Below are 17,922 nucleotides of genomic sequence, written 5' to 3'. Positions count from 1 at the left end.
ATACTAAACTCTTATCTTATATGTGGTTTCCAAATATTGTTTCTCATTGCATAGGCTGCCTTTTTACTTTCTTGACAAAGTTCTTTGATGCACAAAAGTGTTTAATTTTGAGGAGTTCCCATTTATCTATTTATTTTTTCAGTGCTCATGCTTTGGGTGTAAAGTCTAGGAAATTGCCTCCTATTACAAGATTTATAAGATAGTTCCCTACATTTTCTTCTAAAACTGTTATGGTCTTAGCTCTAATGTTTGGGTATTTGATCCATTTTGAGTTAATTTTGTATAGGGTGTGAGATAGGGATCCTCTTTCATTCTTTTGCATAAGGATATCCAGTTTTCCAAACACCATTTATTGAAGAGGCAGCTGTGTCCCAGGTGGATTGGCTTGACCGCTTTATCAAAGATCAAGTATCCATAGATAGAGGGTCTATTTCTGAATACTCTATTTGATTCCATTGGTCAATATATCTATTGTTATACCAGTACCATGATGTTTTGACCACTGTAGCTTCGTAATATGCTTTAAAGTCAGGTAGTGTGAGACCTCCAACTTCATTTTTCTTTCTCAGGAAATTTTTTAGCTATTGAGGGCACCTTTCCTTCCAAATAAATTTGGTTTTCTATTTCTGCAAAATAATTGTTGGGAGTTTAATTGGTATTACATTGAATCTATAAATCAATTTGGGTAGAATTGACATCTTAACTATATTTAGTCTTCCAATCCATAAGCATGTATGCCCTCCATTTATTTAGGTCTTCCATGTTTTCTTTTAGCAATTTCTTATAGCTTTCTGTGTAGAGGTCTTTTGTATCTTTACTTAAATTTATTCCTAAATATTTTATTCTTTTGGTTGCTAATGTAAATGGAATTTTTTTTCTTGATTTGCTCCTCAGATTGCTCATTTCTAGTGTATAGAAACACTACTGATTTTTTAGTGTTGATCTTGTACCCTGCCACTTTGCTTACTCATTTATTAACTCTAGTGGCTTTCCTGTAGATTTTTTGGGATTTTCGACATATAGTATCATGTTATCTGCAAACGATGAGAGTTTTACTTCTTCCTTTCCAATTTGGATGCCTTTTATTTCTTTTTCTTGTCTAATTGCTCTAGCTAGAACTTCCAGCACAATGATGAGTAAAAATGGTGGTAGTGGGCATCCTGTCTTGTTCCTGTTCTTAGAGGGAAAGCTTTCAATCTTTCCCCATTGAGGATGATGTTGGCTGTGGGTTTTTCATATGTGCCATTTGTCATGTTAAGGAAGTTCCCTTCTGTTCCTATCCTTTGAAATATTTTCATCAAGAAAGGGTATCGAATTTTGTCAAATACATTTTCTGCATCAATCGAGATAATCATATGTTTTTCTGCTTTGATTTGTTGATATGGTATATTACATTAATTGATTTTCTTATGTTGCACCATCCTTGCCTACCTGGAATAAATCCCACTTGGTCATGGTGTGTTATTCTTTCAGTGTGATCCTGGATTTGATTTGCAAGTGTTTTGTTAAGGATTTTTGCATCTATATTCCTTAGAGAGATTGGTCTGTAATTTTCTTTTCTTGTAGTGTCTTTGTCTGGCTTTGGTTTAGGGTGATTTTGTCTTAGAATGAGTTGGGTAGCTTTCCCTCCTCTTCAGTTTTTTTTAAGAGTTTGAACAGGATTGGTACAAATTCTTTTGTGAATGCTTGGTAGAATTCACATGTAAAGCCATCTGGTCTGGGACTTTTCTTTTTTGGGGAGCTTTGGGATGACTGATTTAATTTCTACTTGTGATTTGTTTGTTGAGATGATCTGTTTCTTTTTCGAGTCAATGTTGGTTGTTCATGCCTTTGTAGGAGGTTGTCCATTTCATTTAGTTTATTAGCATGTATTTGCTCACAATATCCTCTCATTACCTCCTTTATTTCTGTAGGGTCAGTGGTTATGTCTCCTTTCCATTTCTGATTTTATTTATTTGCATCCTCTCTTTTTCTCTATCTCTCTCTCTTTTTTTTTTTTGTCAACCTAGCTAAGGTCCAACAATTTTTTTTTTGACCCAGCTAATTTTTTTTTATTAATTAAAAAATTAACTAACACAACCTTTAGAAATCATTCCATTCTATGTATATAATCAGTAAGAGTCCAACAATTTGATTAATTTTTTAAAGAATCAACTTCTGATTTTGGTAATTTTCTCAAATATTTTCATGTTCTCTATTTCAGCTCTAATCTTCATTATTTCTTTCCTTTTGTTTGCTTTGGTGTTAGTTTGCTGTTCTTTCTCTAGTTCTTCCAAGTGAACAGTTAATTCCTCGATTTTTACTCTTCGTCCTTTTTTAATATAGGCACTTTGCAATAAATTTCCCTCTCAGTGCTGCCTTTGCTGCATCCCATAAATTTTGATATGTTGTGTTTTTATTTTCATTTGCCTTGAGATATTTACTGATTTCTCTTGTAATTTCTTTGACCCACAGTTGTTTAAGAGTGTGCTATTTGGTCTTCATGTATTTGTGGATTTTCTGGCTTTCTGCCTGTTACTGATTTCCAACTTCCTTGCATTATGATCTGAGAAAGTGTTTTGTATGAGTTCAGTCTTTTAAAATTTATTCAGACTTACTTGTGACTGAGCGTATGGTCTATCCTTGAGAATGATCCATGAGCACTTGAGAAAAATGTGTATCCTGCTGTTGTGGGGTGTAATGTTCTCTAAATATCTGTTAAGTCTAGATCATTTATTGTATTATTTAAATTCTGTGTTTCTTTATTGATTCTGTCCATTTGATGAGAGTGTTCTATCCATTGATGAGAGTGGGGAATTGAAGTCTCCAACTATTATGGTAGAGGTGTCTATTTCTCCCTTCATTGCTGTCAGTGTTTTCCTCATGTACTTTGAAGCACTCTGGCTTGGTGCATAAATATTTATGATTGCTATAGCTTCTTTTTCAATTGTTCCGATTATTAATACATAGTGTTCTTCTTTGTCTCTTTTAACTGTTTTACATTTGAAGTCTAACTTGTCGGGTATTAGTATAACTATTCCTGCTCTTTTCTGATTGTTGTTTACATGAAATTTCTTTTTGCAATCTTTCACTTTCACCCTGTTTTCATCCTTGGGTCTAAAATGAGTCTCCTGTAGACAGCATGTAGATGGGTCCTGTTTTTTTTTTTTTAATCCATTCTAGCAGTCTGGGTCTTTTGATTGGGGAGTTTAATACATTAACATTTAATATTATTACTGTCAAGGCAGTACTTTCTTCTACCATTTTGTCTTTTGGATTTTATATGTCATATCAATTTTTTTTTTCTGTTTTTACCTTTACTGATGGTCTTCATTTCTACACTCTTCTCCATACTTTTCTCTCCTGCCTCTTCCTATCTGCTTCTAGTGCTTCCTTTAGTATTTCTTGCAGAGCTTGTCTCTTAGTCACAAATTCTCTCATGATTGAAAATATTTTAAACTCCCCCTCATTTTTGAAGAACAATTTTGCTGACTACAGAGTTCTTGGCTGGCATTTTTTTCTCTTTTAGAATCTTAAATCTATCATACCACTGCCTTCTTACCTTCACAGTTTCTGCTGTGAAATCTACACATAGTCTTATTGGGCTTCCTTTATATGTGATGGATTGCTTTTCTCTTTCTGCCTTCAAAACTCTCTCTTTGTCTTTGACATTTAACAATCTGATTAGTAAGTATCTTGGAGTATGTCTATTTGGATCTTTTCTGTTTGGAGTATACTTCACTTCTTGGATCTGTAATTTTATGTCTTTCATAAGAGATGGAAATTTTCAGTGATTATGTCTTCCATTAGTCTTTCTCCTTTTCCATTCTCTTCTCCTTATGGGACACCCACAACACATGTATTCATGCTCTTCATGTTGTCATTCAATTCCCTGAGACCCTGCTCGTATTTTTCCCTATGTTTTCTTTTGTGTGGCTTATTTCGGATGTCCAGTCCTCTAGTTCACTAATCCTTTCTTCTACCTCTTCAGATCTATTGTAAATTTCCATTGCTTTTTTTTTTTTTCATTTTTCTGTTGCCTTTCGTTGCCATAAGTTCTAAACTTTTGAGTTCTTTTTGTTCACTATATATCCTCCCTCAACTCTTTGGTTTGATTTTTGATGAAATTGCCCATGTCTGTTTGAACATTTCTGAATTCGTTGTTTCAACTCCTGTATCTCATTTGAAGTGTTGGTTTTTCTTTGACTGGGCCATGTCTTCAGTTTTCCTAGTATATTTGTCATTTTTTATTGGTGTCTAGGCATTTGATTTCCTTAACTAATTTATTCTAGTGGTTGTTTTCACTCTTTTACCTAAGTTTTTCTTGATGGATGCCTTTGTTCTCTATCTGTTCTTTGATATTCAGTTCAACTTATTCTTGACCTGTAGCATAGGTTCTGTTTAATCAAAATTTTTCAGTTCTTGTTTTTCTTTTTCTTGCCCTGCCTATATGGAGCTTTTTTTTTTTTGAGAAGGGTCTTCTCAGATATTATAGGCCCCAGTCAGATTTTTCCTAATCAGAGAGGCTGAGTTCTCAGGAGAAAATTGAAGTCAACATCAGTTTTCACTGAGGGGATACCCAGCAAGTTGTCTGAATTTCCTATGAATCCTCTAGACTGTGCTTTTCCTATCTTGCCTAGCATGTGGCACTTGTCTGCCTGAGGCTTCCCACCAGCGTTAAGTGTTGTGATGCCTTTAACTTCAGCAGGCTCTTCCTGCTGTGGGCATGGTTGAGGCAGAGGTGAGGTAATATGATAGCTTTAATTGCTTCAGTTTCCCAGTCCCTAGGGCCTGAATTTCTTGACGGATTGTTCCCACTTGAGCTGGGCCCCACATTTCTCTTGGGAAAGATATATCCTTTGGAGAATTAACTCCTTTCACATGACTAGTTACTTTGTCTCTGAGACTAGCTTAATTCTGCCCTTGCCTGGGACAGTGCTGGAGCCTGAGAAGTTCTATCTAATTAGCTGTTAAGGAGTAGAAAAAAGCAGAAAAGAGCTTTTCAGAGATGGACCACTGCTCCTTAGATTTCTCCATCAAGTGCTTGAGTTGATTTGTGGGTCTATATATATATATCCAGGCTCTATGTCCCTCTTCTCTTGGGGTCTAGCCCTTTTCCAGTATTTTTTGCTGTCTCACTTAAAAAGCCTTTCGTTTTTGTTTTTTTTTGTCCGCCAGCCCTGTCCCTCTCTGCTAGGGCAAAACGCCTCATACCTTTAGTGCTTATTCCCATTTTATCTGTGTTGGAGGCCTATTTTCAGTGGTCAGAATTTGTTAATTAATTTCACAGTGGAGCTTGGTTGAGCTAAGTCCTTGCTGCTAGTAAAGTCTGTTTCCTTTCCTCTCAGGGAACCAGCCTGCTATGCCCGCTGGAGAGAGGCACTGACCTCTGCGGCTTGGAGGACTTACAGTTCTCTGTGGTTCTCAGCTTTTCAACATGGTCCAGACTGTGTCCAGTCACTGATTTTTCCCCAGTAGTTGTTCTGTATCCTTCCTGGCTATTTACTAGCTTCTCTGGAGTATGAACTAAGTTCCATACCTCACTAATTTGCCATCTTGCCTGCCTCCCAACAGTTTACTTCTTAACAGCTTATTCTACTATATTTTGACTTCATCTATGTCACTATCATGGTTGTGATATTTTCCTGTAGCTTTGCAAATTGTTACTTTTGGAAGAACTAGACAAAGGGTACATGAAATCTCTCTGTATTATATCTTCCAACTGCATCTATTTTTATAATTATCTCAAAATTAAAAGTTTGACTTTAAAAAATGCATTGAGACCAAAAGTACATGATCTACCTTGGGAAATGTTATGTTCCACATGTGATTGAAAAGAATATATTTCTGCCATTTTTGTGTGTAATATTTTGTAAACCTAGGTTAGAATTGTTTGATAATTCTATTTAAGACATGTTTATCTTAGTGATTTTCTTAGTGATTTGTATTCTTTTAAATACTAAGAAAAAAACCTGGAAAAATCCAATTATAATTTTGGATTTATCTGTTTCTCATTTCAATTTTATCAGTTTTTAATTTATGAATGTTAAGCTCTATTATTAAGTGTATACTCAGGGTTGTTATATCTTCTTGATGATTCTTCTCCTTAACCATTATAAATGTCCCTGATATTCTTCATAATGTTTCTGTTGAAGTCTATTTTATCTCTAGATTTCTTTGGATTAGCGTTTTCATGGTGAATCTTATCCCATTCTTTTACTCTAAACTGTTTAATCTAAATTTTTAAAGTAGATTTCTTTTAGAGAGCATAATATTGGCCCTTCCTTTTGTATCCTTTGGCAGTCTCTGCCTTTGGTTTGTTTAGACCACTCATATTTAATATAATTATTAAACTAGGTTTAAATATAACATGTTACTATTCATTTTCTCTTTATCACAGCTGTTCTTTGCTTATTTTTTCCTCATTTCCTATATTATTTTGGATTGAGTATTTTTTAATGATTTTATTCAACATTTACTATTGGCTTTTTGGATATACTTTGTTTATTTTTTACTGGTTAGTCTGAGGTTTATAATATATACCTTTATCACATCACAATATACTTTCAAATAATATTGCAGCAGTTTACGTATCATATGTGAATTTTGCAATAGTATACTTACATTATTTTCATCTCTTCCATTGTGTTCCTTTTTTCATGAGTTTTACTTCTACGTGTGTCATAAATTCCACAATGCTTTGTGTACTATTTGTTTTAGTCAATTAAAAAAAGCGTATTTGTTCTAGTTTGCAAGCTGCCAGAATGTGATATACCAGAAACAGGATGGCTTTTAAAAAGCGGTATTTATTAAGTTGCAAATTCATATATTCTATGGCTGTGACAATGTCCAAATTAAAGCAAGGCTATGGAAATGTCCAATCTAAGGCATCCAGGGAAAGATAACCTTCAAGAAGGCCGATGGCACTCAGTGTTTCTCTTTTAACTGAAAAAGCATATGGCGAACATGATGTCTGCTAGCTTTCTCTCCAAGCTTTTTTTTTCGTGAAGCTCCCCCAGGAGCATTTTCCTTCTTCATCTCCAAAGGTCTCTGGCTGCGTGGGCTTTAAAGCTTTTTCCGAATGGTTCTCTCTTAAAGGGCTCTAGTAAGCAACTCCACCTTGAATGGGTAGAGACACATCTAATCAAAAGTTACCCGCCACTGTTGGGTGGGTTACATCTCTATGGAAACAATCAAAAAGCTCACACCCAGCAACACTGAATGAGGATTAAAGAACTTGGTTTTTCTGTGGTTCTCAACAGATTCAAACCAGCACAGTGTTTTATATTTAATCACATTTTTACCATTTTCAACATTCTTTGTTTCTTTGTGAAGATCCAGATTTTCATCTGGCATCATATTTCTTCTGCTTGAAGAACTTCCTTTAATATTTCTCATATACAGGTTTGCTGGCCATGATTTCTCTCAGCTTTTGTTTTTTTTAAAAAAAGTCTTTACATTGCCTTGATTTTTTTTATTTTTGAGGGTGCATGGTCTGGGAATCGAACCCAGGTGTCCCACATAGAAGGCAAGCATTCTGCCACTGAACCACCATGCACCCCGTTGCCTTTATTTATTTATTTATTATTGTTTATTTTTGCGTGACAGGCATTGGGAATCGAACTCCAGTCTCTGGCATGGCAGGTGGGAACTCTCCCTGCTGAGCCACCATGGCCTACCCCCATTGCCTTTATTTTTGAAAGATGTTTTGGGATTATTTATAGAATTTTAGATTAATAGTGTTTGTTTTTGTTTTTTTAGAACTTGAAATATATTACTTCATTGTTTTCTGGCTTATAGAGTTTCTGATTCATTTTCTTTCTTGTCCAGTTTGTTGATAAGCCTGTCAAAGGAATATTTCATCTTTGATATTTTGGTTTTCATTTCTCACATTCCATTTAACTCTTTTTTTTTAATGGCTTTGAGCTCTTTGCTGAATTTCTCCATGTATTTATGCATTTGGTCTACCTTTTCCATTAGATCCTTTCAAATATCAATCATAGTTATTTTGATATTTTTTATGATAGTTCCATCATCTCATCCATCCTTGGGTCTAGAACTATTGAAGGTTTTGTATCTTGACATTTGGCTGGGTATTTTCTTTGCATTTTTGTGTGTCTCATAATCTTCACTGAATGGTAGACTTTCAAGTTAAGAACAGCAGTGATTTGAGGGAAATACTTATTTGTGAAAATCTTATTTCTCTTCTTCTGTCAGGCTATTAGTATTATAATTAATCCTGTTGAATGCTCTGTACTCCTTCAGCATCAAATGCCCACTCTCTATCTCCTGATAACTTGTGCTCTCAACTTTAAGTCTTAAAGTTCTCTCATTAATGTTAGTTCTTACTAGTGAGAGCATACAGTATTTGTGTTCTTGTTTCTAACTAATTTCACTCAGTATAATGTCCTCAAGGTTCAGAAACTTGGAGAAACTGGGAGCTGGGACACAAATATACATTTGCACACTGTATTTATGGCAGCAGTATTCATGATTTGCAATGGATGGAAATGACCTAAGGGTACCTCAACCGATCAACTGAAGGGGTAACTGTGGTGTATACATACAATGGAATTATTGGGTGGCTGCAAGAAGGAATGAAGTTATGAGGCATGCAATGAGGTGAATGAACCTTAAGGAAAGTATGTTGAGTGAGATAAGCCAGAAACGAAAACACAAATATTATAACACCTCACTAATATGCACTAACGATAATGTGCAAAGTCTGAGAATTGTATTTGAAAGTGTGTTATCAGGGGAAGGCCTAGTGTAAAGGTTCTTAGATTGTAAGCTCTTACAGCAATCATATCTGTTCTGGAGTGATAACTTATTTCTAAATTCTGAGATGCTGAGCTCTTTGTGTATAATCTGGTCATTCCCTGGAACTTAGGGTGTTTGTGTGACACCTGAGACTCCGAGCTAGAGCTCTTCAGCTATGAAAGTCAGCATTATCCATATAGCAACTGTTAAAAACACTGAAAAAGTGATCAGACTTCATTTAGAGATATGAATGAAGCTGATCTGGTTAGGACTAAGGTAAATTGCACTAAAAGGTAAAGAATGATATTGGCTGTATATTAAAACATCAACTTCTGTGTGAGCCCAAAGAAAGAGATACTTATTTGGTGCAAAATTTTTATTTTCGGTAGCATAATACCTAATTTAACTTGAATGGTCATCTTATTTGAACACCATAAATACATGGAAGCTTGAATAGGGGGTGAGATTTTGTTGGTTTGTACAGGTTAGTGTGATGCCCCGATGCATCCCAAAGTAATCTGGGCAGAAGATAAAAATATATTTGCATGGTCCCCTTGAGGGATGGGGAAAAAGATGGCACTATTAAACTTACCCACCTGGGAAAGACCTGATATTCTTGCAAGTAGCAGAGACTGCCAAGTTGATGGGCCAGGCCCTCAATCTTGGATTCTGCTTTTATGAAACTTATTCCTGCAAAGGAGAAGCTAAGCCTACTTATGATTATGCCTAAGAGTCACCCTCAGAGAACCTCTTTTCTTGCTCAAATGCGGCCTCTCTCTTTAAGCCAATACCACAGGTAAACTCACTGTCCTCCTCCCTACATGGGACAGGACTCCCAGGAACGTAAATCTCTCTGGAAACGTGGGAAATTACTTCTGGGAATGAATCTGGCCTTAGCATTGTGGAACTGAGAAAGCCTTCTTGACCAAAACAGAGAAGAGAAATGAAACAAAAAGTTTCAGTGGCTGACAGAGTTCAAATAGAATCAAGAGGTCATTCTGGAGGTTATTCTTATGCAATATATAGATATCCCTTTTCAGTTTTTGTTGTGTTGAAGTAGATAGAAGGGAATACCAGAAACTATTGAACTGTAATCCAGTAACCTTGATTCTTGAAGATGATTGTGCACTTTCAAAGTCTGACTGTGTGATTGTGAAAACCTAGTGACTGATATTCCCTTTATCCAGTGTATGCACAGATGTGTAAGAAAAAAAAAAAGAAAGGCAAAAAAATAAATAAATAATAAGGTGGCTAGGGGATGGGATGTTTTGGGTGTTCTTTTTTACTGTTATTTTCGTTTTTTATTCTTATTTTTATTTTTTTTGGAGTAATGAAAATGTTCAAAAAATGTAAATTACAGCTATGTGATGATACTGTGAAACTTTGATTTTATAGTTTGGATGATTTTATGGTATGTGACTATACAATATATCTCAATAAAATTGCGTTGAAAGGAGTAAAAGAACCTGGCTCTCAGAGATCTGTAATCTCATCAAAAGATGCTATTAATAGATAGATATTTATTAATAAAGGCTAGCTAGGACTTGGAAAGAAATACTTCACAATACATATAGCTGACTTGGAAGAAATACTTCACAATACATATAGCTGACACAGGGCTCTTAACTAGAAGAACTGACAATAAAGAATGCTGACAAATCAACAAGAATAGAAAAAGATACCCAAAGACAAAATGAGAAAAAAATGTTTTATAAAAGAAGATAGCCAAATAGCCAGTAAGCATAGGAAAATGGGAAACTAGCTTGTGATATATTTATACCATGGAATATTTATACAATAGCAATAAAGAAGAATGAACTACTGATTCATGCAATGGCATGGACAATCTGAAACATGGTAAAAGCAGGCAGACATATGAATGTACATGTGGTGTGGGTCCATTTTTATGAAGTTCAAGAACATATGAAAATCATTGATAATATAATAAAAATCATGGTTTTGAGTAGAAAAGGGTACAGGGTAACATTCATTAGGCTGGCAGTATTTTATATCTTGATCTCAGTCATGGATACACAGATTATAAAATAGGCTGAAATTGATTTAAGTGTGTATTGTGATGTATGTAAATTACATGTTAAGCAAAAAATCTGGGGAAAGATTTAGTAGGCAGAGGAAACAGCTAGTGCAAACAGTTTAGGGCATAGCTGGATTTGTTGTGTTCAGATAATAAAAAGAAAGGCAGTATGTCTATAATAGAATGCAGGAGTGGGATAAAATTATCAGGTAAGGCATGTTTTAAGATGATCTCAAATGACAGTGCGCTGAGTTTATTATTCACTTAGAACTTTTTGGATTTAAAAAATTTAGTTGACATTTATATTCATATAGTAGACAAATATTGACCTAAAAGTCAGTGGACTTGACTCTACCCCTAAATAGCTAACGACTTTAGCTTTTCTGTACCTTAGTTCCTTCAATTGTAAAATTATGTATTTGATCTAAATGGTAGCTGATGACCTTTCCTACCATAAATTTTGCTTGTCTTAGAAAAGATTTTGAAAACATTAAATCAAAGAAGACATCAATAATATCACCCTTTTGTCTGCTGAAACATTTATAACCAAAGTTACAATTCAAAAATACTTAGAATTTTTAAATCCCCCATAAAGGGAAAAAAACTTAAACCTAAGTAGAGATGCTTCAGCAAAATGTTCTCTAGGACAATCAGGAAAAGAATAAAATTCATTTGTATGTATTGCATTGCATTATGTGTCTTGGAGAAATAAGATAAGAATTACAAGACTGTCTGCCAAAATAGGTTTTAATTTTTACTTAAAAACTTTTAGATTATTTATAATATATATTTATATAACTGTAATATTTGTTATGTGTATATTTAACTGCAGTGGTTTAAATAAATGCAGAGTTTATATTTAGACATTTCTTATGGCTTGTGCCTTTAATTCTTTTTATTTTTTATAATCCTGTTATTGAAGTATGACTTGATGGTAGAGGACCTTTTTAAATAAAATGCTTTAAATTTTATAAATGTATATTTGGTCTAACTTACTGCTTATCAACAGTTTCTTAGAAACTAATGTAGCAGATGTTATTTTATGTTATTTAATCTGGCTGTTCACTTCTGTTTTATTTTCAGAACTGAAGGCAGAAGCCAGTATGATGGACCAGATGAGTAGTTCTGATAGTTCATCAGACTCCAAAAGTTCATCATCTTCTAGTAGTGAGGATAGTTCTAGTGACTCAGAAGATGATGAGTGCAGATCCTCTCCTTCTGATCCAGGGAATTATAACTCAGAACATCATACCATGTCTCCCATGCCACAGTGCAGGATTCCTGATGTGGATGCCAGCCATAATAGATTTCATGCCAACAGTAGCCATCTGATGAATACTTTAAGTAAGTATGCATAAACATGAGTAATTGGAAAAGTAAGAATTCATTATGGAACCTGTTCTAGTTTGCTAGCTGCTGGAATGCAATATACCAGAAATGGAATGGCTTTTAAAAAGGGGAATTTAATAAGTTGCTAGTTTACAGTTCTAAGGCTGAGATAATGTCCCAATTAAAGCAAGTCTATAGAAATGTCCAATCAAAGGCAACCATGGAAAGATACCGTGGTTCAAGAAGGCCACTGAAGTTCACAGTCTCTCTCTGAAGTAAGAAGGCTCATGGCGAACTGGGTCAGGGTTTCTCTCTCATCTGGAAAGGCATGTGGTGAACATGGCATCATCTGCTAGCTTTCTCTCCTGGATACCTTTCATGAAGCTTCCTGGGAGGCATTTTCCTGATTTATTTCCAAAGGTCGCTGGCTGGTGGGCTCTCTGCTTCTCGTGGCTATGTTGTTCTGCTCTCTCAGACTCTCCCTCATTCTCCAAAATGTTTCCTCTTTTATAGGATTCCAGTAAACTAATAAAGACTCACCCTAATGGGTGGAGACACGTCTCCACCTAATCCAGTTTAACAACCACTCTTGATTGAGTCACATCTCCAGGGAGATGATCTAATTATTCAAACATACAGTACTGAATAGGGATTAGAAGAAATGGCTGCCTTTACAAAATGGGATTAGAATTAAAACATGGCTTTTCCAGGGTACATACATCCTTTCAAACCAGCACAGAACCTTATTGATTGTGGTCTAAAATTTGGGTAAAGAAAAGGACTCCTGTTTTATGCATATGACACTATTAACCATTGCCATTTCCTTGAATTATTCATTTTCTTTTGACTTTGTGACATAACAACCTTTGTTTTTTTCCTCTCTCTAGAAACTCTTTTCTCTCTCCTTTGCAGGTTTATAATTTTCTACTCAGTAATTTGAGTTGGAATTTCTTTAGGCTTTATTCTAAGCCCATTTTTCTTTTTATTCTACACTCTTTCCCTAGACAATCTCTTCCACATTTCTGTTGCAGTCAATACTTGTATGTAGATAATTGCAAATTTATGTCTGTAGCCAAGATCTCTTCTCTGAGCTCTCAACACATAGGTACGACATCATCTCTTAGTAAAAGGCACTTCAAATTCACTTTATCCAAAACGAACTCATAATCTTTGGCTCAACAATTTCTTCTTAGTGAAAGCCAGCCACCATCTAAATAAACAAATCAGAAACCGGATAGAGTTTTAGGGTCTACGTCCTCTCCCTCTTTACAGTGTAGCTGATCCTTCACCAAATTCTTTATTTTTATGCCCCCAATATTTCCCAAATTGTTTCCTTTTCTGCATCTTCATCATCGCTTTAGTTTAATTTACCGTTATTTCTTGCTTTAACTACTGCAGTGGTTTCCTAACTTGTCCAACCTTATTTATTCAGACTCATTTCTGATCCATTATCTCACTGCAGCTAGATTGAGCTTTTCACAATTCAAATATAACTTGCCTCCTCATCTCACTTCTTATTGGATAGAGATGAAAAATCTTAACATAATCGTCTTGCCTTTTTTGTTATAGCAACACTGGTATTCTTTTTGCTTATACTCAAATACTTTCACCCACCTCAGGACCTTTATACATGGTGTTACTTCAGTCTGAAACACTTGCTTCTCTTCATGTAGTTAATTCTTCCTCCTTCAGATTTCAATTCAAGGTTCCTTTCTCAAGGAACCCTTCTTGACTTGCCTGACAAGGCCAAATCCCTCTTCTTACAGACTCTTAGAAAATCAGATATTTCTTCTTTATATCAATTGTCACAATTATAATTTTATATTTATTTGTGTGATTTTCTCTCTTCCTTTAGAGTATAAGCCCCAGGAGGAAGAGATATTGTTGTTTCTGCTTATCATTGAATACTAGCACCTTACACAATGCTTGGTGTATGGTAGATGTCCATTATGTTTCAGTAAAGGAATGCAGGTTGATACTTCTCTGGGAGAGAAGGGTTTTTCTGTTTGTATGTGTAAAACTAGTCTCCTTGTCCTAATAAATAATGAAAAAAGTAAGTGATTTTTCTACCGCAGTACTCAATTGTAGTAAGGATATGTCATTGGTATATCCATGGTTTGGACTTCGTGAGGTAGTAGTGGCAGAGAGGAGTTGTTTCCAGGGAAGTGGTTGTAATACATGGATCATGGTATTTAAACTAGATTCAGAAGGGAGTGAAGACTGAACAATGGAGAGAAAGGATAGGAGTCAGTGGATGAATGGTGGTTTTGATGAAGTAAAAAATCTGTTTCAGTAAGATATGTGAATATATGAACTGTTTGGATAGGAAGTTACTGCAATAGTGGACATTAAAATTGCTATATTGTAACACTGGTATACTGTTTTTATTTAAAGGCATATGATTTCTTCCAATTTTAATAGAACTTTTTAGAGTTCTGTGAAAATAAAAACAGTAATATAACTAGACAAGTTGTATATATTTGATCTTTGAAACGTATAGGAGATTTGAATTAGTTTGTTTTTCTGTTAGAGATAGGACTTCTATACAATATGCAGTCATCATGTTGTTTAAACCTGGATTATTATTTCATTTTGTCTAATTTCGATTCAGAATATATAAGTTTTTCATTAGACTAGTAAACTGTTTAATTCGGCATTCGGATAGGATAAATGAACACTACTTTGACAATGGGAATAAAGTTTCCTTAGTACCCAAAACAAAGTTGATTTAAGTCTTTATTGAGTTTTTGCTTTTACATTCCCTGTGTTTCTCTCTGGACTCTGTAGATGATTTGAGAACTGCTTTTCAGAGATAGAACCCCTTGTGTTGTAGTGCTATATATAGAATACAATGAAATATTGACAGGGTAAATTTGAAATAACGAAATATCTTGTGCTACATCAGATACCATATCATACTAGATTCTGTTATAAACATGCTAGCAAGATACCTCTAAGAGTTAAGATAAATTTAGAGGAGGAAAACGTAAAAATAATTTTATTCATGTTTTTCTGTGAATTGGGGAAATACCATTATTATTTTATTTTAGAGATAGTAACCTGGCTGAACACTTATATCATTGGAATTTAGCATCAGTGAGAATTCAGATGATGTAGCTCACCCAGCCCCAGAGATTCTGATGTATTTGGGTTGAGGTGGAGTCTAGTCATCAGTATTTTTTAAAGGCCATTCTAATGCGCAGAAAATAGTTTCCATATATCTACCTTACCTTCTTGCATTAGTATCATATATTTATTACAATTGTAATATTAAATATAATCCATGATTCACATCATAGTTCTCTATTTGTGTTGTATAGTCCTCTGGTTTTTTGCTTTATTTTGTTGTGTTTTAAAATTTCAGGTAAAACATATAAAACCTAAAATTTCTTCTTTTAACCACATTCAAATATATAATTCAGTGCTGTTAGTTACATTCACAATTTGTGCTACTATCACTTCCATCCATTACCAAAACTTTTCCATCATCCCAAATAGAAATCCGATACAATTTAATCATTAACTCTCCATTGCCTACCTATACCCCAAGTTTTGGTAACCTATATTCTGGTTTCTGACTCTATAAATTTGCTTATTCTAATCATTTCTTAACAGTGATATCATATAGTGTTTGTTCTTTTTTGTCTGACTGCTTTCATTTAACATACCATCAAAGTTCATATGTGTCATATGTATCAGAACTTCATTCCTTTTTAAGGCTGAATAATATTCCCTTACATGTATATACCACATTTTGTTTATCCATTCTTATGTTGATGGACACCTGGGTTGTTTTCATCTTTTGGAAATTGTGAATAATGCTGCTATAAACATAGGTGTGCAAATAAATGTTCAATTCCAGCTTTCAGTTATTTGGGGCATATACTTACAAATGGCCAGGTCATATGGTAATTCTGTACTTAATTTTCTGAAGCATTTGTACCATTTTACATTGCTACCGTCAATGAATGACTGTTCCAATTTCTCTATATCCTCTCCACACATGTAATTTTCGTTTTTTTAATAGAAGCCATTTTTTTATTAATTAAAAAAATTAACAACAAACAAACAAAACAATGATATCATTCCATTCTACATATATAATCAGTAATTCTTAATATCATCACATAGTTGCATATTCATCATTTCTTAGAACATTTGCATCGATTAAGAAAAAGAAATAAAAAGACAACAGAAAAAGAAATAAAACGATAACAGAGGAAAAAAATTTATACATACCATACCCCTTGCCCCTTGCTTTCATTTACCACTAGCATTTCAAACTAAATTTATTTTAACATTTATTCCCCCTATAAACTAAATTTATTTTAACATTTATTCCCCCTATAAACTAAATTTATTTTAACATTTATTCCCCCTATTATTTATTTTTATTCCATATGTTCTACTCTTTTGTTGATATGGTAGATAAAAGGAGCATCAGATACAAGGTTTTCACATTCACAGAGTCACATTGTGAAAGCTATATCATTGTTCAATCATCATCAAGAAACATGGCTACTGGAACACAGCTCTACATTTTCAGGCAGTTCCCTCCAGCCTCTCCACTACATCTTGAACAAAAAGGTGATATCTACTTAATGCATAAGAATAACCTCCAGGAAAACCTCTCGACTCTGTTTGGAATCTCTCAGCTATTGACACTTAGTGTCATTTCACTCTTCCCCCTTTTGGTCGAGAAGGTTCTCTCAATCCCTTGATGTTAATTCTCAGCTCATTCTAAGGTTTTTCACAGTCCCTTGATGCTGAGTCTCAGCTTATTCCAGGATCTCTGTCCCACGTTGCCAGGAAGGTCCACACCCCTGGGAGTCATGTCCCACACAGAGAGGGGGAGGGTGGTGAGACTGCTCGTCATGTTGGCTGGAGGGAGAGGCCACATCTGAGCGACAAAAGAGGCTCTCTTGGGGGTGACTCTTAGGCCTAAATTTTAAGTAGACTTGACCTATCCTTTGTGGGGTTAAGTTTCATATGAACAAACCCCAAGACTAGGGGCTCAGCCAGTATCTTTGGTTGTCCACACTGCTTGTGAGAATATCAAGAATTTGACTTGGGGAAGTTGAATTTCTCCCCGCTCTCACCATTCCCCGAAGGGGGCTTCCAAATACTTTTCCACTCACTGATCAAATCACTCTGGGATTCATCGGGGCATCACTCTGGACAAACCAACAAAATCTCATGTCCTACCTGAAATTCCAAGTACTTATGACGTTCAATCAAACTATCTATATAAGTTATATTAGGAAATGCTCTAGTCAAAATATAAGTTTTGTAACAAATAAACATTTTTTGCTTTAGTCTCACACATAAGGTGACATTTTAAAATATTAATTACCATCTATTTTCAGCACCCTGCAATAATAACATTCCTTTATTCTTCCTCATGCAGAAACATTTTTAAAATTTTGTACATTGTACATTTCACTATTGTTATACACTCTAGGCATTCCTAGATTATACCATCTCAACCTTTTTTTTAAAACTTTTTTTATTAATTAAAAAAATTAAAACATTAAGATATCATTCCATTCTACATACAAATCAGCAATTCCCAATATCATCACATAGTTGCATAGTCATCATTTCTTAGTACATTTGCATTGATCCAGAAAAAGAAATAAAAAGACAACAGGAAAAGAACCATCTCAATCTTTAACATCTATCTTAATAGAAGCCATTTTAATGGGTGTGAGATGGTATCTCATTGTGCTTTTTATTTGCATTTCTCTAATAGCTAATGGTGTTAAACATCGTTTCATGTGCTTTTTGGCCAATTCTAAATCTTCTTCGGATAACTATCT

General features: G+C 34.6%; 1 protein-coding gene across 3 annotated transcripts in view; it reads left to right on the top strand.

Moving 5' to 3' along the window:
- Positions 1 to 17,922, top strand: part of EAF2 (ELL associated factor 2) — a 47,299-nt gene that overhangs the window by 16,642 nt on the left and 12,735 nt on the right. For all 3 annotated transcript variants that reach the window (XM_077118182.1, XM_077118183.1, XM_077118184.1), the window contains exon 6: positions 11,858 to 12,118. In XM_077118182.1, coding sequence (XP_076974297.1) covers positions 11,858 to 12,118 — 261 coding nt within the window. The remainder of the gene's footprint in view (positions 1 to 11,857; positions 12,119 to 17,922) is intronic.

Source organism: Tamandua tetradactyla, chromosome 10 (assembly GCF_023851605.1).
Source record: "Tamandua tetradactyla isolate mTamTet1 chromosome 10, mTamTet1.pri, whole genome shotgun sequence".
In the NCBI taxonomy this organism is placed as follows: domain Eukaryota; kingdom Metazoa; phylum Chordata; class Mammalia; order Pilosa; family Myrmecophagidae; genus Tamandua; species Tamandua tetradactyla.
Note: the sequence above shows the minus strand (reverse complement) of the source record. Positions and strands in the feature narration are given on the sequence as shown.